This window comes from Rhinatrema bivittatum, chromosome 11 (assembly GCF_901001135.1).
Source record: "Rhinatrema bivittatum chromosome 11, aRhiBiv1.1, whole genome shotgun sequence".
Taxonomy (NCBI): domain Eukaryota; kingdom Metazoa; phylum Chordata; class Amphibia; order Gymnophiona; family Rhinatrematidae; genus Rhinatrema; species Rhinatrema bivittatum.
The window spans coordinates 65,773,462-65,800,550 of NC_042625.1; the positions used below are offsets into that span (position 1 = coordinate 65,773,462).

At 39.7% G+C, this 27,089-nt stretch overlaps 1 protein-coding gene across 2 annotated transcripts in view; it reads right to left on the reverse strand.

Moving 5' to 3' along the window:
- Window positions 1–27,089, reverse strand: part of PPP1R37 (protein phosphatase 1 regulatory subunit 37) — a 181,536-nt gene that overhangs the window by 84,169 nt on the left and 70,278 nt on the right. For both annotated transcript variants that reach the window (XM_029571627.1, XM_029571626.1), the window contains exons 5-6: window positions 25,676–25,795; window positions 18,222–18,372 (exon numbers count right to left, since the gene is read on the reverse strand). In XM_029571627.1, the coding sequence (XP_029427487.1) occupies window positions 18,222–18,372; window positions 25,676–25,795 (271 nt within the window). The remainder of the gene's footprint in view (window positions 1–18,221; window positions 18,373–25,675; window positions 25,796–27,089) is intronic.

Consider the following 27,089-nt stretch of genomic DNA (forward strand, 5'->3'; position numbering starts at 1 on the left):
TACACAACACAAAATGCAACTTAACAAATTAAACACACACAATACAAAAGCCGTCTTGAATTAAGATACTGTCCTGGACTCCACCAATAATCATATAACTCAGGACATAACAGAAAACTAAGAGTAAATGCTCCTGTCATAAACATGACATTTAGGACAATCCACTGCATTTCAGAATCCCATCCTAAACACTTTAGCAGGATCATAATAACTTCTGTGTAATATTTTAAATTGTATTTTCCTAAATTTAGAATCAAGAGAAATAGTTTTCAATTTAGCAAGTAAATACTGCAAATCTATTCCTGTAACAATGGTACCTAACTCTGCCATCCATTTAATAGCAAAATTATTTAAGATTTTTTGACTGTTTTTTCAGAACGAATCTTATACCAAAGGGCCAATTAATTTTTTTTTGGATAACAGTAAAAAAAAAAAAAAAAGTAAATCAACGGCAAAAATATTAGGATTATGTTGTTTCAATTCCTTAAGACCGTGCTTAATTTGTAAATAAGCATAAAATGATGGCTGGGAAGATGATATGTTCTCTTTAACTGGTCAAAAGAACCTACTTCAGCCAAAGCCATACTTTAAAGATGAGGAATTCTAGTAATTCCCTGTTTTTCCCATTGCTGAAATATGCTGATACCCATCTCTGGAGTAAAACCAGGGGAAGAAACACTGAAGCCTACCAGGAGGTACGCCATCAAGCACACAAATACTTCCAAGCACGCTTCACCGGAGAGGAAGTGGATATGATCTCAAGCAAATAGGTAATCGTTTATCCGGAGTACGTAAGGCACCCCAAAGTGAAAATGGTTGTAATGTCAAAGCAACCATTCCATACTGAAATAGAAAGGAATATGAAACTTGACCACTAATTATGTCTTGCCTGGGGATCTTTATATAATAAATGAAACCACTGCAAAAAAAAAAAAAAAAACGAGGAGGAATACCATATCTTTCCAAAATAAAAAACATATTTCCATTATCAAATGCTTTTTCGGCATGTAGACTTTATTATACCCTCCCTATTAACATCCTGCTTGTCCCAGAGAGCTTGGATCAACTTAAGGGCGTTACTCAAACCATGTTTCCCTTTTACAAATCCTGTTTGATCCGCTAAGACCACACTTAGTGGAGATGCTAAAACTGCTGCCCAAATCTTAATATCTAAATTTATAACAGATATCGCTCTGGTAGTAATAAATCCTTTTCTACCCTGTTTGGGGAAGGCTGTAATCAATGCCTGATTGATTTCTGATCTGAAATACCTTTTATTTAGGGAGAAGTCAAACACCCACTTCAATAAAGAAGATAAACTGGGTCTCAAAATTTTATAAAAAGACCTTAATCCATCTAAACCTGGCATTTTTCCAAGCTTCATTTTCTTTATAGCCCAATCAATTTCTAATTTAGTAATAGGAGCCTCTAATAATTCTTTATGCAGCATAGACGTTTGAGGGAGCAGTATGTCTTCAAAAAATTTAATCATCAATTCATCAGTAGGGTTTTTAATCAGAATATAATTTACAATAATAATCCTTAAAAATTTCTTCTATGACATTAACCACTTTGCCCTCTGAGTTTTCCACAATGGTAATATAATGACATCATTTAGAGCTCTTTACCAACCTCACTAGTATAACTTGCCAGACTTATTAGCATATCTATACTTCTTTGCTCAATCTCTGTAAAAGACAAGATAACTCGCTGATGTAGTAGATGATTCAGACGTTTTCTAAGAGACACCAACTCTTCTTATGGTTCGGCAATAATGTAGTAGCATGTTGACGTTTAGCAGCCTACAATAATTTGGAAAGCCACAAAACCTCAACATCATTGTTTTGATGGCATACATAGGAAGTTTGCCCCTTTGTCACTGCCTTTCCTACCAACCAAAGAACATCAGGATCAACATCTGGCATTGTATTCAAATCAAGATATAATTTCCATCTATCAGGAAAACTCTAAATTTTTCGTCTTGAAATAAAGATAGAAAATGCCATTAAAAGCTGATAATCTTTAATCCAGATGCACGACCATCATCACAGGGGCATGATCTGAAATAGAAAAATATGCAATGACTGCTTTCTTTGCCACCTTAAATAATAGAGGGAAATAAATAATCAATGTGAGCATATGAATCATGGGGCGCTGAATAAAAAGAAAAATCCACGTCACCAGGGTGTGAATTTCCAAATGTCCAATAATTGAAGTTCTTTTAATAGAAATGGCAAACCCATATCATCTCTATGACTTTTTGATTTCCTAGATGGTCTTGCATAAACTACAGAATCATAAACCAAATTGAAATCACCTCCTGGAATTACATGATGGTCTGGAAATTGGCTGACAATATACCATCTGAGTAAAAAAATAGTGAGAATACATGTTGGGAGCATATATGCTACCCAATTTATTTATTTATTTATTATTTATTTATGGATTTTATATACCGGGAGTTCCTGTATACAATACATATCACTCCGGTTCACAGTTAAACGGTAATAACTACTGCCGTGTAGCAGTTTACATGGAACAAATAAATATTTCTGGTTGTAAAGGACCCCAGAAACAAAAACATATCTCCTTTATAGATCAGAGACTACATTATTAAACACAAAAAGTAAATTTTTGTGAAATAAAATATCACCATATCTCTGTCTCATATAATACGATGCAAAAGCACATTGTCCTACCCACTCCCTTTGGAATTTCTTATGTTCTACTACTAATATAAATGGGTTTCTTGCAGAATCATGATTTGATACATTTATTTAACAATTATTTTTCTATACCGGTGTATGGACTTAACCTTCACATCTGTTTATAATCGTTTAAAAATAAAACCATATCATACATAAAACAATCTGAAATAACAATAGCAAATAAAACGACAAAATTTCTTATAACAAATCTTGCAAATATCAAGATATATTCCTATCAATCAATAATGTTGCATGTTTGCACAGTTGTTGTTTTCACCGTAGGCTTGCTTGAATAACCATGTTTTTAGGGATTTTTTCAATTCTGTCTGTCTGGATTCTAGTCTTAGTTCCACTGGTAACATATTCCAAATCTTGGGGGCCACTAGGGATAATACTCTTTCTCTTACTGCTGTTAACCTGGCAGATGATAATGATGGAATTGCCAATAAACCTTTATTTGATGATCTCAGAGTGCGTTGTGGGGTATGTAATCGTATTGATGTAGTTAACCATTCAGAATTTTCAGTCTGTATTGCTTTGTGTAGGATTGTTAGAACTTTATATTGTATCCTTTGTTCAATTGGAAGCCAATGTAAATCAATAAGTATTGGGGTTATGTGTTTGTATTTATGAGTTCCAGTAAGTATCCTTGCTGCTGCATTCTGTATAACTTGTAAAGGTCTTAGAGTAGAATGGGGTAGTCCAAGCAACAGAGCATTACAGTAATCAATGCCACTAAACAATAGGGTTTGTAGCACTGTTCTAAATTCATTTTTATTCAGTAACAGTTTTAATCTCCTTAACAGTAATATTTTAAAGAACCCATTTTTCGTTAATGATCTTTCTTAAACAACTGAAAATACTTTTTCTCTCCTAAGAGAAGAGTAGATGCCATCAGTATTTAAGGAACTCATCTTAATATTCACCATTACAACATTCTTGAAATAAATCTAACCAAATTCTCTCCCTTAAAAAATGGAGCACAACCCTTGAGCATGAGGAACATCCCTCAGTTTGGTCTCCACTGCCGCCATAAAAAAATACCAAAGTGAAATAAAAACTCCCCACATGAAGTGTACATAAGAACATAAGATATGCCATACTGGGTCAGACCAAGAGTCCATCAAGTCCAGCATCCTGTGTCCAACAGTGGCCAATCCAAGACACAAGTAGCTGGAGGGTACCCAAACATTAAATAGATCCCAAGCTATTATTCTTATTGATTAATACAATTTATGGACTTCTCCTCTAGGAACGTATCCAAACCTTTTTTTAAACCCAGTTACACTAACTGCCATAACCACATTCTCTGGCAATGAATTCCAGAGCTTAATTATGCATTGAGTGAAAAAGAATTTTCTCTGATTTGTTTTAAATGAGCTACTTGCCAAAACCGAATGAGCTACTTGCCAAAACCGAATGAGCTACTTGCCAAAACCGAACTACTCTTTATATCCAAGCAACCTGAACACGACACCTCCACCACACCACCGCACCCCTACATCTCCCCCACACTACCCCCCTCCGTGAGAGACCTGGGAGTCACTCTTGACCAACACCTGAATTTCAAGCCACACATCAAGTCCCTCCTCAAAGCAGGTTTCTACAAACTCCAGATCCTCAAAAAACTTAAGCCCTTACTCCATACTCAAGACTTCAGATTAGTCCTACAGTCCACCATTTTCTCCAAAGTGGACTACTGCAACGCCCTCCTACTAGGCCTCCCATTCTCCACCATCAAACCCCTACAAACGCTTCAAAACGCCATGGCTCGTATTCTTACTAACACACGTAAAAGAGAGCATATCACACCCATCTTAGTAGACCTACATTGGCTGCCCATCCAGTTCCGCTCCCAATACAAAACCCTTACTATTCTTCACAACACCCTCTACAAAAACAACTCCCCCTGGCTTAAAGAAATGCCCCACTTCCACCTCTCAACCCGACAGACTAGATCCACCTCCACAGGCACCCTCCACACTCCCCCCCTCAAAACTGCCCGCCTATCCACCACCAGAGAAAGAGCCTTCACCATCGCAGGCCCCGCCCTCTGGAATTCCCTCCCCACACACCTCCGTCTTGAACCCTCCCTAACCATCTTTAAAAAAGGCATTAAGACCTGGCTTTTCAGACAGGCTTACCACTGTTCCAGCCCCTCGTAGTCTACCCCCCTGAAACCCCCCTAGTTGCTCCCCCCTGTCTCTCCCCTGTCTCACCTCCCTGAAACCTCCCTAGTCTCACCTTCAACCCACCCACCCACACCCACCCTCCCTCCACCCTTTCCCTATACCCCCGCCCACCTATCACCCCATCCCCACCTATCTACCGTGCTCCACTGTACCCCCAGTTAAAACTTATAACCTTTATGTTTAAATCATGATACCGTTACTACTTGCTATAACTGCTGTAAATAAGCTAATAGTTTATACATATGAGTTTATATATATGTGTTTAATTGTTTAATAAGTTATCAATATAATCCACCATGTTAAGCAACCTTTTTTGTAAATACTGATACGTTCCTTGTACCTTTCTCAACTGCTGTCTTTCCTCCTTTACCTCTCTCCCCCCCTCCCCCCCCTTTTTCGCTCCTGCTCCATTCCCCCACCCCCTGTTTTTTGTAATTTCCTCCTTTTCAAGTTTATTGTAAACCGGCGTGATGTGCTTGCACGAACACCGGTATATTAAAAGCTGTTAAATAAATAAATAAAATAAACTTGCTAACTTCATGGAATGCCCCTTAGTCCTTTTATTATCTGAGAGAGTAAATAACTGATTTACATTAACATGTTCAAGACCTTTTCATGATTTTGTAGACCTCTGTCATATCCTCCCTCAAGGGAAGGTCCAATGAAACAAACCGGAAGGTGGTCCCACGTAGCCAAGGCAAAAAAAAGAAATAGACGACATTTTAGATGTAGCAAGGAAGACCAATGTCCTTACTAAGAAGGAACTAGATTTTTTAACTGTATCCAAACCAGTTATGCCAACTATATACATCCTTCCGAAGATACATAAATCTGTAACAGCACCCCCAGGGAGACCCATAGTTTCTGCTATGGGTTCATTATTGGAACCAATTTCAAAGTTTATCGATAAGTTTTTGAGACCTCAGGTACCTAAGATTGCCTCATATGTTAAAGATTCCAATGATATTATCAATACTTTAGAAACCTTGGACCTAAAAGAAGATGATGATATTACCTTGGTTTGTTTGGATATTGAGTCCCTTTATACAAACGTACCTCAATCAGAAGCACTCTTGATCATAGAAGATGTTCTACATAGACGCGAAGAATGTAAGCGTATTCCTACATGGTTTATTTTAGAATTAGCAAGGATAGCACTTACAAAAAACTTTTCTGAATTTGAACATAAATATTTTCTTCAATGCAAAGGTGTAGCCATGGGCGCTACCATGGCTCCCTCGATAGCCAACTTGTACGTCAGTGTTTTTGAAGATAAAATGAAGCTAGACCAACAACATATGCAAAATATAGCTTTATGGCGTAGGTACATCGACGATGTTTTTATGATTTGGAAAGGTGACATGAATGACCTCCCTTCTTTTTTGGTTTGGTTAAACAGTATAGATACCAATCTCAAATTTACTATGACATACTCCAAAGAAACAGTTTCATATTTGGATATCCAAATTTCAGTACAAGATGGTAAATTTAGTATGGACCTGTATAAGAAACCGACAGATACTAATAAATTTTTAGATTACACTAGTTGTCATAATAAATCCATGAAAAATAATCTTCCTTATTCCCAGTTTCTAAGGATACGAAGATTGTGTACAGATGAGGATGTGTTCCAACAAAGGGCAAGAGAACTTGAAGTGAGGTTTATACAGAAACATTATCCAGCACCACATATAAAGGCTGGATATATGAGAGCACAGACACAAGAAAGACATACACTTTTGAAATCCAAAAAGAGAGAAACAAAGGATATTGTGGCATTCCCCTTAACATATAATCACATGACACATAGAATTGTTGGAATTATTAGAAAAAATTGGGGAATTGTGCGGAACTTAGAGTGCTTCGAAAACAGCAGACTTGTTATAGCTAACAGACGTGAACGCAATTTAAGAGATTTTCTTGTCCCCTCTGCACTTCCACGTAAACAGTTCAAAGATTTGAGACCTCAGGGCCACTACCCATGTGGTCACTGCTCAGTGTGCTCTGTGAATCCGAAGGCTAAACAGGTTTTGTTCAATAACCAATCAGAACCATATAAATTGATGAAATTCACTAACTGCAAAAGTGAGGGTGTGGTCTATGTAGCATATTGTACATGCAACAAATTTTACATTGGTAAGACCATTCGACCACTGAACAAACGTTTGATTGAACACAGGAGTGCGATCAACAGAAAGTTAGAAGGTAAACCAATGGTTGAGCATTCCAGTCAAGCTAACCATAATTTTGAAGACTACAAATTCTGTGTATTATATAAACCTAATTTGAACTGGAGAGGTGGAGATCTGGATAAGGTCTTACTACGCATAGAACAACGTCTTATTTTTAAATATAATACTGTAGAACCGGCAGGGTTAAATCAAGAAATAGATTTTTCTGTTTTCTTATAATAGATTTCTCTGTTTTCTTATAATTATTTTTTTAGACAAGTGACCTGCTTTCACCTATATATATTCAGTTGCACTCCTGTGTTCCGATCGCCAGACAGTGACCCCGTTTTAAAGGGGATGCATTATTGATAGCATTAGTTTCTCTCTTCCCTTCCTTCTTTGAGTTTTGCACGTCACTTAGTGAACCCGTCACTGATATACAACTAGTTTATCCTTCATTGTTATAAAGAATCACTGATATACAACTAGTCTATTCTTCGTTGGTCCAAATGTTATATAATGACTCCGGTTTGATATAGACACATATTTTCCTCTTTAAGCGCTACTCTGTAGCGATCTTGACAAGGATAAATTTTCCTTCTGTTGTTTTAAACGTTACATAGTAAGCCTGGTTTCATATAGACACAGTAGCGATCATGGTATATCTAGATATATACAACACAGTCCTCTTTTTAAGTGTCAGCCTTCATAAATATACATAAACCGTGCAATAAAGGAAATGATGTAATGTTTATTTTGGTGCAGTGAAAATAGCCATGCTTTTGATTAATATCGAAATTGGTTCTCTAGTATTTTGTCTCCTTGACTACGTGATTGACACATTTCACAGGAAATGATGTCATAGTTTTTTGGCCCGGTTTGCTTTTGAAGAACTTTATATAAATGACAACACAGCAGAGGACTCTTCTTAGTTGCAGTGCAAGTCTTTGCGAGATGTTTCATTGACTGACAAAGGTAAAGTAGATAGCCCTGAGACTACTTTCTAAAATTTTCTCTTTGTAGAGTTGCTCGCTGAGTATTAGTTATATATAATATAACAACTTAGGGATTAGTAAAGTCAAAGCTTAAGATTGTATTTTAGTTTTAGCGATATAAAATGGTTTTAGTGCTTAAATCTGTTTAGTGTGATTTGTCAATACATTATTGCCTCAGATACCGGGTAGTTTTAATTTTAATTATTTATCTCTATGGCCATTCATGTCTGTGACGTTATCATTTAGATAGAAGAAGCTATGAGTGCACTGATATTTAACTCATTGTTAATAGGTTATTTTCTGTTTTTATAATTTTCAGTTTTTAGATGTGTGTATTATGTCTATTTCATAGTCCGAATGTGAGACTTTGTTTTTGAAGAACGCCATATAAATGACAACATAGCAGAGAATTTTTCTTAGTTGCAGTGCTAGTTTTTGCAAGATGTAAAGAAAAATTTTTTTTGTAGAGCTGCTCGTTGAGTATTAGTTATATATATCACAACAACTTAGGGATTACTAAAATAACAGCTTAAGACTTTATTTGTGTGTTATACTAAGTTTTAGCGATAAAAAATGGTTTTTGCGCTAAAATGTGTTTAGTGCGATTTGTCAATACAATTTTGTTTTATTTATCAGGCAGTTTTAATTATATCTGCATTGTTGTCATTTAAATGGAAGAAGTTATGAGTGCACTGATATTGAACTTACTGTAATAGTTTGATTGCTGTTTTTATAATTTTCAGTTTTAGATGTGTGTATTATGAATATTATTTATAGTCTGTACGTGTGATTTGACATGCATATGGTTTCTTAATATTATTTATTGATATATTTGTGTATACGAGACTTTCTCTCATTTTATGTTTTTTAATGATCATTTTTATTAACAGCTTTACTGCAACAACTAATGGTCAGATTGATATACTGATATATGTAGCTGTGAGTATACGGTTACAGCATAAAGGTAATGATTTCAGTGTTTTCATATATTTTTTAAAACTACTTTTTAAAACAATTTTTTTATAAAAATGATGTTTGTTTTAAATAGTAGTAAGTTTAAAATAGAGTGAATGGGTCACGTTGCACATTAATGATTTAAATATGTATGTTATATATGAATATTATGAGTGTAGACTATTATGGTAGAGTTACATAGAGATGAGCAATCATCCATTTTCTAGCAGATTGTTTATAATTTTTAATATAGAGCATGTTTGTGGTAATATCTATTGTTCTTGATTGTTCTAGCCCCTGATGCAGCCTTTTGGCGAAACTCAGCTTGTATTTTGAGTCGGGCAATTCTAATAAAAGTCTTTCCACGGTGTAAGGTATATCCTCCCTCAGCCATCTTCTCCAAAGTGTAACATAAAATTGCTTTACATAGCTAGTATAGTGGCTCATACGAACACACATACTCATCCCACGTTCATACCAGACAAGACTCTGAACAGACCCAAAATACAATATCAAGTCCAACGCCTATGCTCCAAGGGATTGTATCTTCAGTTCTCCTGTCTTCTCTTGAACCAAAGATTTTTATTTATTTATTTATTTATTTATGGTTTTTTATATACCGGCATTCATGATCAGATCACATCATGCCGGTTTACATTAGAACAAGGAGTGCAAAGAACAATAAAACTATAACTAGTGAAGATATACTCTTCAGGGCCAATGATAAAGTATGTCATCCACTGAAGCCACACCGATGATCGCCTCCAAACTCCTACAGCTGCTATTTTATCAGCATATTGCCAACCAGAAAACAAGCGGGAAAGTCCGCCATAACATTCAAAAGAAAACTAAAAAAAAAACCTCAACTATCAAAAAATAGTCACATATGAACATCTCATAAGCCACTGTTATTCCAAACCAGGAAGCCTGTTCAAAGCAGGTCATAGCACAGTTCCATTCAAAATAATCATCAGACTGATTCAAGGTATCGCTGTGCCTATTCTTTATTTTTTATAGAAATGTTTTGCCATCTTTAAAGACTTTTGAGGCCAATGCAAGAATCTTGGTGCTAATAAAATGTACACTGGTTTACAAGTACACATTTTTAATGCCAAGATTATATATATTTCTTTTAACTCCCAATGCAGTAAGCTAATGATATGCATTGTGAGTTTAAAAAAAAAACAAACAAACCCACATAAAATCTGTAAAATGTGCATTGGCACAGGTCGAATGCATATTTTAACTAGGGAAGCGGGTGGAGGCATCCCTGATAGGCTCTCTGGGTAAATGGCAGAAGCGGATAAATTCTGATTTATCCATCCAATTGGCAGCGGGAAGCAGCCGCCACATTAATCAGTACTTATACGATTATCTGCTGCAGATTGCCGCAACTTAGCCGGATAAGTCTATCTGCTTCCCGCTGCCAGATAGATGGATAAGTCAGTTATTATCTGGGTAAGTGGCAGCAGCTGCTGGCACTTATCTATAGAGTTATTTAAACTTTTTAAAAACTTTATAAGTCTTTTTCTCATAGAGCTGGAAACTTAATGCTAGCTCTAACCAGGGATTAATCTTCCAGTGCTAAAAAAAGGCATGCTGACCAGATGCAGATATTCAGAGAGATAGCCGTGTTAGTCCGGAGAAGCAAAAATGACACGAGATGAATGGCACCTTACTGACTAACCAATTTATTGAGGCATGAGCTTTCAAAGACAGAGTTTACTTCTTCAGATGTAGTTTCTCTGCAGCGGGGGTAATGCTTAATGCCTTCATTTGCATGGCATTTCCATGCGAGGGTGCTAAGCAGTACTCCCATTTGGAAAGACGTGTTTTCTGTACCAGCAGTTTGCCTGCAGAAAATGTGCACTAAAGTGCCTGGAGAAAGGCACATTCAGCTAAACACACCGTTCTGCATCTGCAGCATGATTGAAGCCAAAAACTGTAAATACATAGTTACACAGTAATGACGGCAGAAAAAGGTCCATCCAGACTGCCCAGCAAGCTTCCCAAGGCAGTCACTGCTGCTCCGTGCAGGTTACCCCCATGTTTCTCTTAAGGGTAGTAACTGCCGCTCCGTGCCAGTTTAGCTTTTTTATTTATTCCCATCCTCTAGCCCAGAGCTTTCAAAACTGTGTGTCGGGACACGTTAGTGTGTCGCCTGCAGTGTGCAGGTGTGTCGCGCAAGCCCGGTCAACTCTGATGCGAGTTTGGGCTTTTTTTTTTTTCTAGAGATTCACTTTTTTTTTTTCGGTTTATGGGTTGCTTATTATTGGGTGATTTTTGCTGCCAATCGCGTTTTTTTGGGGGGCTTGGTGGGTGGAACGAGCCCAGCCATCCTTGCATTGGCTGCTGCTGCCGATGAGGCCTGGCCATGAGGAGTACTGACTGCAAGCAGCAGTGTCTGGTGATCATGGAAGGGAGTGAAGCACTTAACTGGCAACAATCAAAAAGACAAGGTACATGAGTGTGGGGGCCAGACATGTGCTGGGGGGAGAGAGATGAGTGAGTGGGGGGCAAACGTGCTGGGGGGACAGACATGTGCTTGAGGGGGAGAGATATGAGTGTGTGGGGGCCAGACATGTGCTGGGGGGAGGAGAGAGATGAGTGTGTGGGGGACAGACAATTTGTTTTATTGTTTCTCATAAATTATAACAATAACATGAATCTTGGAATATATATTTTTAATATATATTTAAGGTTTTCATGAGATAGGTTGTATTGTGAAACATTTTATTTATGTATATATTTAAGGAAACATACATAAATTGTCAAAATATGTTTCGTTCGTTTAACCTTTAACCTCTGGTTTACTAGTAGACTGAATTACCGTGTCGTGAAATTATGTTTGTCTTAAAAGTGTGTCACCAACATGAAAAGTTTGGAAAGCTCTGCTCTAGCCTTTTAGGAATCCACAGTCTGTTTATCCCATGCCCCTTTGAAATCCTTCACAGTTTTAGTCTTCACCACTTCCTCCGGAAGGGCATTCCAGGCATCCACCACCCTCACTTCACTTCCTTCCAGAATAACTTGAACATATCGACGACATTAATCGATGAGCTTCAGATAATTTATTAAAGAAGCAATTTAAAAGAATCAGTAACTTTTTCCTTCGTATTCAAGAGCATTTTCAAATTTTTTGTAAGTTTGCATCAGTCACACTTTATCAGCATAGTTTAGTATTCGGGCAATCACTACCCTCAGTCTGCCATCATCCATTCTTGGGGAGTCTAAGCCGTGAGCTTGTTCTACCACAACAGGTTCCGTTACTAATGAAAGGTCCATTGTTTCAGGCATCCAAATCTGAACAACTTCTTGGTCTTCCACAAGCTCTAAAAGTGAGGCTTTTTTTTTTTTTTTTTTTTTTTTTAGCTCAACTAGTTGCATCACAAGTTGTTCAGAAAATATTTCTTGCACTGTTACTCTATGATCTAGGTCAGAGATCTGTCCTTAATCTCATCCACCGAGGATTATATTTTGCTTAAACAATCCTCCAACATTGCTGAAAAACTTCAGGATATCTTGCGAATTAAGTCCTCCTTCACTTTCATAAGTAACTGATCTAGAGTCGCGGTCATCTTAAATTCTTGCAGCTTATTCTTCTATCTGGGAGTCCTAGCAGCTTTCACTGACATTCCGGTATCCAACCAAGACTCCCAAAGCTTAGTATGAGTATGCCAGCAAAATATTTAAAAAATTTCCAATAATTTTAATTGATGCTGAAAAACAGGAAAATAAATATTGCAGGTCTTGTCAGAGCTCTCTTATCATGAGACCTCTCAGCTCCTCATCTTGGCCAGAAGTCAGCTATCTCCCTTTTTAATGAGAAGATAGCTGGAAAGTCGCCACACAGCCAGATAAGTTTTATCCGGTTGAAAACTAAAAATGCAAATACTGCTGATGTGGATACAGAGCTCTTACTTACAGTGCATCTCCCATGACTAGACCCTGCTGTGTTTATATTGACAAATAATGGATTTTCCAACAATCAGTTCTTATCATGCATTAATGGGCAAACCAGGCCCATGACTTAGTTGGGGAAATCAAAACTGATAATGATTGGGATATTTGGGGTATTGGGTTTTTGTTTGGGTGTTTGGGAAAGAAAACTGCTTATTTCATACTTCTGACTGGGGTTGGATTACTTATGATATTGTATGTGTGTTTTCTTATGTATTTCTGTAGAAAGATTCCTACCTCTGAGTCCCCGATCAACCTTGTGGTGATACGTACCTATCCAGTGCCTACATCACCTTTGGAGATTCTGGAAATGTCCTCCCTCAGGAGGTCATATAGAGTTGAATGTTTGCCTGAGTGGATGCAGGGAGAACATTTCCAGGGATTTTTCCCATAATTTAGTTTAAGATTAAGAAAGATGATAGCATAAAAGGAAGGGATTATCATAAATTTCTGGAATCCAGGCTTGGATTCCTTTGTTAGTTATGCTGACATCTGTCGTAAAGATCTCAGATTGCATTGTAGAAGTAGGATAAGATGGCTGCTGGAAACTGCTAAAGGCCAGAGAACCAGAGATGATGTATAGGTATTGCATGCTAAGGCTTAAATAATTATAGATTTCTTCTGAGATTAAAGTTTTACCTTATACAGAAATAAGTAAGTTGTTTACTGGTTAAGTTGTCTGTTAAAGCACATACACAAAACGTAAGCTTATGCATAGATATTAGTTACAAGAATTAAGTATAAATTCTAGGAGTCTAATAAATATTGAGATATTTGGCTGCTAATTGGCTGAAAGCTTGTTAATGTTTTTGGATCATATTTAAAGTGTTAATGTCATCTGCAACGAAGCTCTCCAGGTTTGGTCAATGTTTATTACTTTGCATACAAATTGATAAGATCAATAAAAGAGGAACTTTAATTGGCCTCAGCTGATTGCTTGGTATTACAAATTTTTCTTTAAGTTTTTAACAAACTTCAGCTGAGTTTTAGATGCCTCCATGAAATGCCTTGAGAGTCTTTCCTTTGGGATTTTCCACTCTGTGTTGCTAATTTTGTTCGCATTTCATCATCTGTTCATTCTGCTCAGGTGGACAGTAGTACACCCCACTGCTATTTTATTCCCATTCTCACATGGAATTTCAATCCATAAGGATTCCACACTACATTTTGGTTCTTTCAGAACTTTTATCCTGTTTGACTCTAGTCCCTCTAACATATAGCGCCTCACCTCCTCCAATTTGAACCATCCTATCAATACGATATAATTTGCATCCTGGTATCACAGTGTCATGTCCCATTGGTTATCCTCCTTCCACAGAGTCTCTGAGATGCCAATTATCTCTCTTGCTTCATTCAGAGCTATGTATTCTAATTATCCCATTTATTTTTCAGACTTTTAGCATTTGCATACAGACATTTCAAAATATATTTTTTGTTTGCATTAACAATCTGTTTATCAGTTGACAGGGATAATTTGGGATCTTTTTGCTCTGTTTGCTCTTTACTAAAAGGCTGCTGGATGACTTTGCATTTAGTGCAATCTCTTTAAAACAAAACATCATTTCAAACCATTTACTTCTGAGTGACGGTTGGTGTCCCCCTATCATCTAGTTTAAAAGATGCTTTATTTCCTTTTTTTTTTTTAATTTATACTTTATTGAATTTTTAATCTTTATTTCCTTTTTAAAGTTTAGTGCCAGCAGTCTGGTTCCACTCTGGTAAAGGTGGAGACCATCCCATCGAAATTGGTTCCCCCATCCCCAGAATGTTTCCCAGTTACTAACAAATCTAAAACCCTCTTCCCTGCACCATCAAATCATCCATGCGTTGAGACTCAGGAGCTCAGCTTGCATCTGGGGTCCTGCATGTCTCACACTCAAAGAGCATTTCTGAGAAAGCAATTCTGGATTTCAGTTTCCTACCTAAGAGCCTAAATGTAGCCTTCAGAACCTCCCTCCTGCACTTTCCTATGTCATTGGTACCATGTGAGGGAGTATACAGAAACTCCTTCAGAACACCTCAAAGACTGGTCACAGCTATATGGACCGGTTCTCCTTAAGAGCCAAAACAGCAAAGGATTCTGGGTCCAGAGAGGTTCTGTTCAGCATAGGATAAGAAGGGTTGGGGAGAAGGCAGGAAGCCATTGTACAGTCATACTGCTTATGATTGAGAACTTTGCACTGCTAAGGTCTGCAAAGGGCAGGCAGCTATTTGCTCTGTATTTTCTGTTGTTGTTGTTGTTGTTAATAAAGTTTGTGTTTGAAAACAGCCAGAATCTGCCTTACTCTTTCCTCCTGGCTGTTTCCCAAGCCATGACAGCTCCCAGTTGCCATTTATGGTGGGTGGCACAATCCTGATCTATGCGGGGCACACAGACACAGAAGGAAAAAAAAACCACACAGGATTTTTGTCCCCTTTCCTGGGGCCTAGCTGCAGGGATAGCCCAGGAGTCTGTTATAGCAGGCCATGGGTATCTGCCCTGCCTGAAGCAGCTAGGGTATATTCAGTCAGTAAAAGCTGGAAAAGTCAGAAAGGTGGGGTTTTGGGGGGGGGGGGGGGGGAGGTTTCTCTACTTCCTCAGAAAGTCACCCAGCGTTGCTGCTTGCACAGTTTGCGAAGAAAAAAAAAAGGAAAAGATTGTGAAGAGACAGTATGACGTGAGTAATACAAACTTGCTGAGGCACAACAGCAATTATAGGCTATTGTGCAAGCCCAGGGGGGCTCAACAACAATGTATCCTGGAAAGTCCGAGTGCCCTAGAGGCTGTCCTGATTAGCATTCAGGAGAATGTAATCCAGAAAAATGCTGCCTTTACAGAAGCTCTGCAAGCTATCACACTCACCCATACTCCAGTGGTTCACATGATACCAAAGGTAGGTCTGGGAGAAGACTCAGAAGCTTTTCTTGTAAACTGAGTGGATAGCCTGCCTAGCTGAATGGCCAGAGGCTGTGTGGACTATCTGTTTGGGAACCTATTGACCGGCAACTGCCAAGTGGCGTATAAGATTGTAAACACAGATAGACAGGCTAGCTATGATTATGTTAAGGCAGTCATACTGGAGAGGGCTGGCTGTAACACCGGAAGCGTATCAGCTATGGTTATGTAAAGGGACCCTTCACTCCAGAGAAAACCCCAGGAACCTTATCCATTGACTCAAAGATCTTGAGTGTAAATAGCTACAGCCAACTGGAAAGTCAGGCCAGGAAAAGCCCTACATCATCCTGCTTGAACAATTTGTAGAATGATTACACCCAGCCATACAGTGATGGCTATGCCAACACACTAAGTATACTTTGGAATCTGCCATATTGATGGCTAATGCCTTCTATCAAGCCCAGATCATCACCGAATATCCTGGGGTACAGAGTAGGATAGGGCAGACCCCATCCAGGAACCTGTTCATGACAGAGAGATTAGAGGGGCACAGCAACCATCTGCAGGATAGGGAGGTCCTAGCCCAGTGTTCATGGGACAGCCAACAAGCTCCTCAGTTTGTTTCAACTGTGGCTGGCAAGGCAATTTCGCCAAAGACTGTAGGTATACAAGTAGTGAGCCCATGGAAGTGGGCTTGGTAAGTGAAGCCTGCCCAAAAGGCTGTAACATTTGCTGACAAGAATGAACCCTTAAAGGGGCAATGATCCTGAAAACGAGAAAAGAAAAGAGTCAAGAAGGTACCTATCCACCTGGGTAGTGATAGTCCGAATCCTTTTTTCTTTTGTGCCCTCTGTGCAGGAAATGGGCATAAAGAAGACTGTTGCTCCTATGAGAAGAAAAGATATGGAGAATTTCAGGAGGAAAACAATAATGCTAATCTGAAAGAATGGATCATACAGATAAGGACTGCCTATGGCTAGAAGAAATAGAATGGGAATGCCAGTTGGCAGAGTAGATGAGAAAATACAGCAGTCAACCAAGGGAAGGAAAAGATATTTTGGATGTTAATCTTACAGAGGTTTAAAATTGTAATCTTCTGGATGGGTCACTGCCTCGACATAGTAGTTCGTTCGTGATACCAGTGGAGTTGGAGGACCTTCCCTCACAAGCCCTAGTGGATTCAGTGAGTCAAAGGATTCTTATCCGGAGTGACTTAGCCAAAGAAATACTGCCTAATTTATTTTTTTTTTTAAAATGTGTTACCTACTCTTCCTACATTCAGGGCGAGATACAAAATACGTACATAATTTAATCAATAATACAATAAAAACCTCATACAGTCACTTCATTAAAAACTTAAAGACAAAGGTGTAGCATACGGGAATATTAGAGTGAAATACTTATCAAGAAGAGGCTCTTTGGCATAGAAATGTTTTTAATGCCGTTTTGAAGAATTTGGGCTTTTTTAGTAGTCTGATTTCAGTTGGAAGGCAGTTCCAGAATAAGGGTCCTGCTATCGAGGAAAACACCAATTCTTACCTGAATACATGGGCGCGAGCAGCAATCCCTTGCAGACAGGGCGGTACTGATGACCCTGGCTGGTCAGGACTGTGTAGAGGTTGGAGTCCTTCCTCAGCTCCCATACCCTGTAGTACTAGGGCAATACTATCTAACATTTCAGACAATCTGGGCCCACTTTACGCTTAGCCTGAACAGTTCAAGTTGTAATGAATCATCCATGCCTTTTAATTGGGGTGAAGGGTATCAATTTAACAGAAAAAAGCCTGGGGTGCGTGGAAGTAGGGGTGGCCCCAAAACTAGTAACCAATTCCCCAGGAATTAGTGATCTTTGTAAACTCACAGTTCTAAAACCTATGGAAAAAAAAATGAATTTACACTAGCTCACAAACACTATATAAAGAAATCCATTACTGTTCCTAGCTTGTTTTTTGTTTTAATCCAAGGCCCAAACACACCCACACTAAAAGAAATCACTTACTTGTCCTAGCTTACCCACAGTTTCACCTTTCCCCAAATTTTTAAGACCCCATATAGCCAGGCAAGCAGTACTTACCAATCCTCTTCACCCACCAGCAAAATATTCTGCTCGCTATATTCCTACCCTCCTCCTCCTCCCTCCCCCCAAAACAAATTATTGGTGGGCATCGGAATACCTTGCAAGTGCATTTCATCTCTGATATGTCCTTTTTAAATGTCTCCCCACTAGAACTCATCATTATAGAACCCGAGGTAGACAAAAAAGGAATATCTTTTGAAACCGGACATTAATGGGCTTCAAACATCATATATATATATGTCCTGCTAGGCATCTTTTGTTTCTCCTGATCTATGTCTTCTTTACTCACCCAACAGCATGAGGGGCCGGCCTGACAGGCTAGCATTCTCCAAGTGTAGCACAGTGAGGCTGCTGCTAATCCGGAGTGCACGGGCCACAAACGGTGCCGAATGGTCTAGCAGAGGAGTGTTTCGAGCATCCAGGTACTGCAGGCAGTTTGTCTGCAACAAGGAAACAAGCCTGAACAATGTCTTTTCCCTAAAGGGTAAGCAAATATAGCCTTGGGTAAAAGATGCACAATTTCACTGTGCAAGCCCCGTGACTTGCAGACTTGGTACCCTTTCTTCTGCTCATTCCTTAAATCTGAAGCTAAGAGAAAGATCATGGAGAGCAACAGGCTGTGGAGCAAGGAGTGACAGAGATGAGCAAAATATGGTAAAAGATGGGGGATGCATGAAACAGCCTTCCAAGGAAGGTGGTGGAAGTAAAAATGGCATCCATATTGAAGAAAGCATGAGACAGGCACAGAAGATCTGCAGTGGTGGGGAAAGGAGGACTAAAGCTGGACTTGGATGGGTCTATGGTAGTGAAGTAAATAGAAAAATGGGGCCTGGGGGATTTTATCTGTTACCACATTCTGTCTTTCCATGATAGCTCTGTTATCAGTATTAGGAAGCTCTAAAAGGGAGTAGAATATTGTCCAGCCAGTATTGTAGAACTCGAATGCATAGAAAGTCAAGGAATAGGAAACAAAGTGATGTCACAGATTATGTTATTTTTTTCATACCTTGGGCTGGGGAAAACAAATTTGCTAATTTAAAGACAGCAGGTCACCATTAATGCAAATGGAAGATGCCATCTGACAACACCAACAGAAAACACTTTTGCAGCGTTTTCCTGCAAAAGTTGAAGGCCCTTCTACTCAAATCTAGAAGGGGAGATAGGAAGGTTTGTGTGACTGGTGAACTGCTGACTTCAAAGAACAGCTGTTACAGGCGAGCAAATTTGTTTTCTCTAAAGATAAGCAGTTCACCTAGTCATACAGATAGGACTCCAGGGCTAAGCATTACCTGCAACAAAGAAGGGGAAACAACAACAAACCACAACAGGGCAGAACTCTTTTTTGAGGGATTTAAACATCCTCTTTTTTACAGGCAGGAAGACAACCCAAAATAATAAATGATGGGCTTCATTTTCAGCTGCTGTGCAGCTGTGCTAGTTAGCTGGTTATTCACAACCCGTCTATCTTAAAGTAAGCCAGTTAATTACAAACAGCTAACTTTAGGACAGCCCAATGGCCCAACCAGAGTTAGCTGCAGAAGGTAACCTGCTAACTCAGCTAACTTATGTGGCTAACTCCGCTCTTCTATGCCTCCTGCCCACCCCCGGAACACCCCATCTTATCTGGCTAAATTCTAGTCGGGTAACACATGCGACTAACTTTAAGATAGTCGGGCATATTCAGCGGTGTTTATCCGGCTAACTAGCCGAGCCACTCAGTGGCTGAATATTGGCTCCAGAATGTATAGCACTAAATAAAGAGATAGACACAATTGGCATCTCACAGACCTGAAGGAGGATATCCAATGGAACACTGCAATACCAAAGGTAGAAACTGTATTGCAATGATATAATGGATTAAATTGGTGGTGGAGGGATGGCATTATATGTTAAGGATGGAATAGAGTCAAACAGGATAAAGATCCTCACGGAGACAAAATGTACTGTGGTATCTTTAGGAATTCCATTTGTGATAAGAGTATAACAGTAGGGATATATAAGCCCCAGTGTTCTCTATTTGCTAACCCCTCCTGACATGCTCCACAGCAAGTGCTGCTGCCAGGCAGGAAAGCCATGGCTTAGGTCATGGCTAGCAGAGCCCCTAAATTCCACTCAAGGTATCAGGTTGACTTGGGATTTGTACTAATTTTTTTTTTTTATATATAGCAGTTTCCTCTTGATCCTTTGTACTTCCAGTTCATTCAGAACTAGAGCTGAGATCTGGCATCATAAGCATTCACTCACAACCACTCAGGGATTTTTTTTTCCCTGTTTTATATCCCTCCTAGCTTATGTTTAGATTGCATAAAGTGCCAAATTTTGTAGGCACCAAATATCAGAGCCAACGAGGATTGTAACTCTGCCAAGAAGCCTTCTCTACCAAATCACTTCAAAAGGCACTGCTATGGTACTCTGGGACTCTGGACAGCCTTGGAAATAGAGAGATTTCACCTATCATCTGATTTTCAGGGTCTCCCATCCCTCAGTCTCAAATCCTATCTACGGGTGCCCACATCCTAAATTCAGCCCTTTATATGGGTGCATGCTTCCTTCAGATCCAGAGAGCACATCCAGTCTCATTTGTTTAGAAGTGATACTAAAGTATCCCAAAAAGGCATCTTGCACTTCTCTTTCATGAGATATTTGTTCAACACCCATACACAGATCAAGGTCAGGTTGAAATATCCCTGTCTTCTTTGGGTTCAGAAAGTACCTGGAGTAGAATTCCTTCCCACTCTCCTACAGTGGGACAAGTCTATTCACCCTGGCCTGCAAGAGGGAGTAAAACTCCAAAATGAATAACTCCTGATGCACATATAGTTAATGCACTCATCAGTGGGCAATTTTGTGGAAAAGAAATGGCGGGGGATTTCCAACAGATGTAATCTGTAGCCTTCTTAAAGTATCGATAAGATCCAACAGTCAGAAGTTACTATGGGCCAATAATTTGCATAAATCCTCAGCCTCCATCCAACAGGGAGTTCCTCTGCTGTGAAGACAGGCGTGCTGGCTACTGATCTAGCCAAAAACATGTCCCTGGATTTAAGTAACAAAGTAGGGCTCATAGCTCATTCATTCAAAGTGGAGAGAACTAAATCCTGTTGCTGTCTGGGATGAGTCAAATTCTGAAAGTGTCTTCTCAGGAGGAAAAACTGTCTCCAAGATTCCTGTTCACAAGGATACAAAGGTTGGCTTGTAAGTGATACTGAAGAGAGCCTGAGGCATCGAATAGTTTGTGAGGACTTCCATCGCTTCTTTGACTCTATCTATGAACCGATTCCTGCTATTATCAGGCACATCAATGAGACTTTAATATATGTTTTTATGTCGGCTAGATGCCTACAGCCATGAGAATCTGCACTCATCTAAAACTATTGCAGAGGCTCTCAATGTGATCTCAAAAGCCTTATATGCTGAATGGATAAGATGCTTTTTACACTCCTCAACTTTAGAAAGCAGCAAATGAAATTTACCTTCATCCTCTTGAGAGAGCCAGTCTATGAATCTCTATCTCTTTTCCAGAAAGGTATGCAAAGTGCTGAACCATATAAGTCTGGTAAGATGCTATGCAGAACTGGAGTATAGCATGCTGATTTTCACACTGAGAGGGCACCAAAGCATGGTTCAGTGTAGATTCAAGCACCACAAACTGGTGTGACATTTGGGATTGATCAAATCCCTCTAGACACAGTATTTGGTATCCTGCTTCTTACCAATTGGGAAGACAGAGTCGGAGCTTTTCACATTCTCTTGCATGCCTCATGGCAGAAGGGGTGGACAGGTACTGTCGCCAATATTTTCAGGGTATACAGGTATTTGAGGAAACTGAATAAAATACTCTGGGATCTTCTTTAACCTCATCTTAAGGTTGAGATCTCTGCCTTGCCTATGGAGGAGACGAGCCTGAGAGGGGTTCTGGAGACAATTCCCCTTTGGAACAAACTTCCTTTGACTTACAGGGACTTCCATGAGAAACTCAGACAGACAGATGTTAATTTCTAAGGATGCACTGATCCTAGAACTGACTGCCTGTTGGATGGATGATTATTGGGACATCAGAGCCAATAGTCAATGGACATCCAGAGAGACTTCCCTCTCAGAGGCCATTAGACTACAGCTTTGACAGTTGAAGCTCATTAATGGACCTGGAGCACTTGGCAGCACAGGAGAGGTAGTGGTATGTGAGCCCTTCAGTGCTCTTAGTGGAATCCAAATCTTGCTTCCTTATGGACTTCAAATGTTTGGCAACTAACTCTGCTGCTTGCCTCCACAACTCTTCTATAAATATTGCTAATCCGAATATTAGGTGGGACTACATTTCTTCTGAGGTGTCCTGAAAACCTCAACATGGAACTCTGGAAACTAGTGCAGTGAATATATCAGATGGGAGGTAAAACTTCCCTCCACATGTGGTTGCTTCAGGGATGGAGGAGAGCACGGGCTCCATGTTTCCCCAATTCTCAGTCATGCAAAGGAGGATATCAGTGCCAATATACTTTCTCCTGCAGTAGGCCTTTGGTGCTGTTTCTGTTTGGCTCCATGCTCAAGTATTTCAGAATTTATTGTTTGGTGTAAACTGGAAGAATAAGATCAGACTCATTCTCTGTGTCCACCGGCTTCAGTGCCCAGGCAGTCGAAGCCTTTCTTGGCATTTACAACCACCATTCAGCATAGTTGCATGGTCCATATGCTTCCTTGCTGCCAGCTGGGTGGAAGTGGAAAGCTATGACCCTTGGTGAAATCTTGGGAGTACACGCTACCGAGAAGCACATCATGATCCTGACCCAGATATTTATAGCAGGTCTTATGATAGTTAGTGGTGGATATCTTCTGATTATAGTCTGGGAATTTTTGAAGCCACTGCTGGTCTTCGGTGCTATCATCATAAAAACAGATGATGATAAATCAAAGAGAATTTTTTTTTTAAACTGATAGCTCGAAGAGAAAAAAAGGGGACAGTGGCCTGGAGGCCTGTCAGAAAGTACTACCAGAAGGGCCTAATGATAGAGATGATGAATAAGAAACACAACTTTAAAACATCAAAAACCCCATGTAAGTATTACAACCCCACTAAGCATATGGGGCCTAATATGCAGCACCATTTAGCCAGCTAACAGGGTCATTCAAAAGTCATCACAATGCACAGTGCAAATGCAAATTTTACAAATTTATTCAAAGGGGCGTGATTGATCCCGCCCAAACCCCTGCCCAATTAAAATGAGGGACACTATCACACATGTTTAATGCCAAAAATAACTACACCTTTTTTCCTGGCGTTAAACTGCGATATCCCAAAACGTAACTTGCAATATATATCACAAATTCTGTTTCGGGCATTTTTGGCCATGGGGAGGGGGTGGAATGGAGGAGAGAGAGAGAGAGAGACCCTCTGGGGTGGCACACATAGTAGTCAACTATCTATCCCACTATAGGAGGGCCAGCTAGTAACTCGAGGTGAGGATCTGGGATGTGGTCTAGGGTTTTGAGGCCTGTTTTACATGCAGTGTGAGCCGTACAAACAACACAGTTGACCTTAGTGAAGATCTGATGTGATTTGGAGTGAGGAAAGTCACACAAAGAAGAGATTTCTGCAATGTTCTCTCGCCCTAGCTTGATGGACTTTCTACCAGGGTACTATCAAGCTAGGGCGAGAGAACACTAAAGTAATCTCACCTTAGTCTGACTTTCTTCACTCCAAATCATGTCAAATCTTCACCGAGGTCTACTGTGCTGTTTGTATGTAAAACTGGCCCCAAAACCCTAAACCACCTCCAAATCCTCACCTCGAGTTACTAGCTGACCCTCTTATAGTGGTATAGATAGTTGACTACTATGAAAGCTTTATAAAGAGTCTCTCTCTCTCTCAGTAAGGAAATGCCCATATCGCAGGGTGCGAAAGTGTTAACCCACGTAGATAGTGCACTGTGCAGTAACTCTGAAATTATCATACCCACATCCCTTTTCCTTATCACAGACGTGATCCATGTGAAAAGTATCGCATTTTGATGAATCTAGGGGTAAGTTTGTACTTAGCTGTCTAAATAGTACTGTTTGAATATTCAGCTGCAGTCAACAGCTGCCACTTAGCTGGCCAACTTTTTATCCAGCTAAAAAATTAGACAGCTGAGGGGCAGGGCAGGGCATTCAGGGGTGAGAGTCACTTGTCCAGCTAACTTAGCCAGATAAATACCAATATTTAGCATTATTTGGCTTAATTACCCTAAATGTAAGTCTTAAAACTAGTTGGATAAACTTATCCAGCTAATTTTAAGATAGCTGTGTATATTCAGCAGCGGGGCACACCACTGAATATCTCAGCCAAGTTAGCCAAATAAGTTTATCGAGCTAACAGGCAGCCAACAGCGTCTCAATATCAAGCCCACCTTTGCCTAAGAAGAAAAGCTGGAGAATCAACAAAACCCATCAAAAACAACTCCACGGTGCAGTAAAAACTGAACAGATTTCTGGAACGTGAACATCAATACCAATGGAATATTGGAACAGAGACATATCATGTGGTTGTAGGCATGTAGGAGCAGCTGAACATGCTCAGAAGGGTCCTTCAAGTGTTTGCTGAAATACTCTGTAAAAGGATTCTGTGTTAGTGTCATTGGATGACATCCTTCATTTGTATGATTTGGTGAACTACTTCTCTTAGAGACACTGGATGGACAAATAATCATGACCCTTGGCAAAACACCTGCCTTGTACTAAGAGTCTCTTTTGGCGAATTAAAGCAAGAACTATAGAAAGGTTAAAAAGAAAATGAAAAACAGAAAAGGCAGATGTAAGATAGTATGTAACAATAAAGCATAACATGTCTTTTTTTGTTCTGGATTAATTATTTTGGGGCTACAGTGCTACTTGTTCATGACAATATTCTGTTCTCTGTTAGTTCAGATTGGTCAGGGCTTCCCTGGCTATCCTTAGCTTCGCTATGTTCTTCAGGAGGCCTCACAAACTCAGCCCTACTAACTTCAGCTGCACATTACTTCAGTGCAGTACAGAGTTTTGTCTTTCCAGTTATGCACACTGCTAATACATATTAGAGCTGTTTCACTTGGCCTTTTCCTGTAGTCTGTCTGTGCATCTTCCTCAACCTTCATCAGCATGGAGACTATGCTATCTCTTAGCTGCTCCATAAATGTGAAGGTGGTATATTAAAGAATAAAATGTAAAGTAACTTCCCAGCTAAAAGATTTGCTCTAGTTATAATCAGGAAGCCAGTAGGACTTGCCAATCACTTTATGTCTTCCCATTTGGCTTTTATCAGGGATCCATCATACATCGCCACCTGGTTTCTTTCCACATTTCCACCCCATATATTCAACAAGGATTGTAATGACTTGCAGAGTCAAAACAATGCATATCTTTTGGGCATCTTCTTTCACTTCTTCTTTTGGGCAGATCAGGAATTATCCTCATAGGGCAGGAGTAGCGCCTCCACCTCGGGCCCAGTGGGAAGGCTGAACCCCCGACACCCTGGCTGGCACATACAACAGCTACTTGACTGGTCCTTCTAGCAAGGTCATACAATGAAATGGACTATACTTATAGCCCCCTAGCTCTATGATGGAGCTCCTTGTCAGCTGAAACCTTTTCTCCTCTTATGCTACAGATGAAGGAGAATTAGATAAGGAACACACCTCACTATAAGTCATTCTGTATTTTGTAAACTAAAAAATGTAATAATTCTGTCCAGCACAGGTGAGAAAAGATTAGGATTGAAGAGCTGGCACCAACCTTCCTCATCATATGTGCAGCTGCCTGCCAGCCCCGCGTGCCAATGTGTTTGTTAAACGAGATATTCAAGTGTGTCGCTGACTCATAATACTCAATCATGTCAAATAACGCTGATGCCCCCTGCAAAGAGAAGAAGAGTAGGAAAAATTGATGCCCATGAAGAAACATCATGCAAGAAAGATAGATCAGTTGTCATTGAGGTCTATGGCCAAGTCACAGTGTAATAGTAACGCACCACTTGCACAAGGATAGGCTGAAAGACACTTAAAGAGACATTCCTCTATTAAGCCCCTGTATCCAGAAGCATTTAATCCATAGGACATGTGTTTTTAAAGACAATGATTATTATAATTAATAGTAAATGCTTGTAATCAAGTATCGAATAGTGCTTCAGAAGCTCTTATATAGATAAATGCAATTCGCTGTGGATCAAACTAAAGATTGGAACATATTGTAGGTATGCTTTCCCCTATTAAAAGTGCAACCCATGTCATCCTGGTTGTCTTTCCTGGCCGAGAATGGGAAAAGAAAATTTGATGAAGGCTGAAACTTTCAGTGATGTCTCAGTTTCAGTAGGGGTCACTCACCCGTACAGCTCAAAACATTCCTTCCGCCCCTGTTTAACGCACACCAACATCTAGGCTGCTGCTGCTTGGCTTGGCACACATGCTAGAAGTTTATCATCATATAGCCAGAGAAGGAACCTAATGATTAGAGCAGCAGGCTGAGAACCAGGGAAGCCAGGGTTCAAATCCCACTGCTGCTCCTTGTGACCTTGGGCAAGTCACTTCATCCTGCATTGCCTCAGGTACAAAAGCAGACTGTGAGCCCACTGGGGACAGGGATATACCTATAGAAACTGAATGTAATCCGCTTTGAAGTGCAGAATACAAATCTAAATAAATAAATGTTTCCTAGTTACTATTAGCAAGAATTGGCCCAGTCAAGGTATATTTCACCTGACTACTCTTGTGGTATAACAGTTTTATCATACACTTATCCATAATAATCTTATCAGCTCATTTCACTGCTCCACTTCACTCACACACTGCAGCAGGTCAAATGACCAAGAAAGTGAAGTTACTTACCTGTAACAGTGGTTCTTCGATTGACAGGAGGATATCAGTCCTCACATGTGTGACATCTTCAGACAGGTCCAGCACAAAACTTTGACTTCAAAGCTTCTAGAAGCTCTGAGAATGCCCTACTGGGCATGTGACTAGCCTAGTGGTTAGAGAAGTGGGCTATGAATAAGGAAAACCAGGGTTCGAGTCCTGCTGTCGCTCCTTGTGACCTTGGACAAGTCACTTTACCCTCCATTGCCTCAGGTACAAACAGACTGTGAGCCCTCTGGGGAGAGGGAAATACCCAGAGTAGCTGAATGCAATCCACTTTGAAGTGCTGAAAAGCAGAA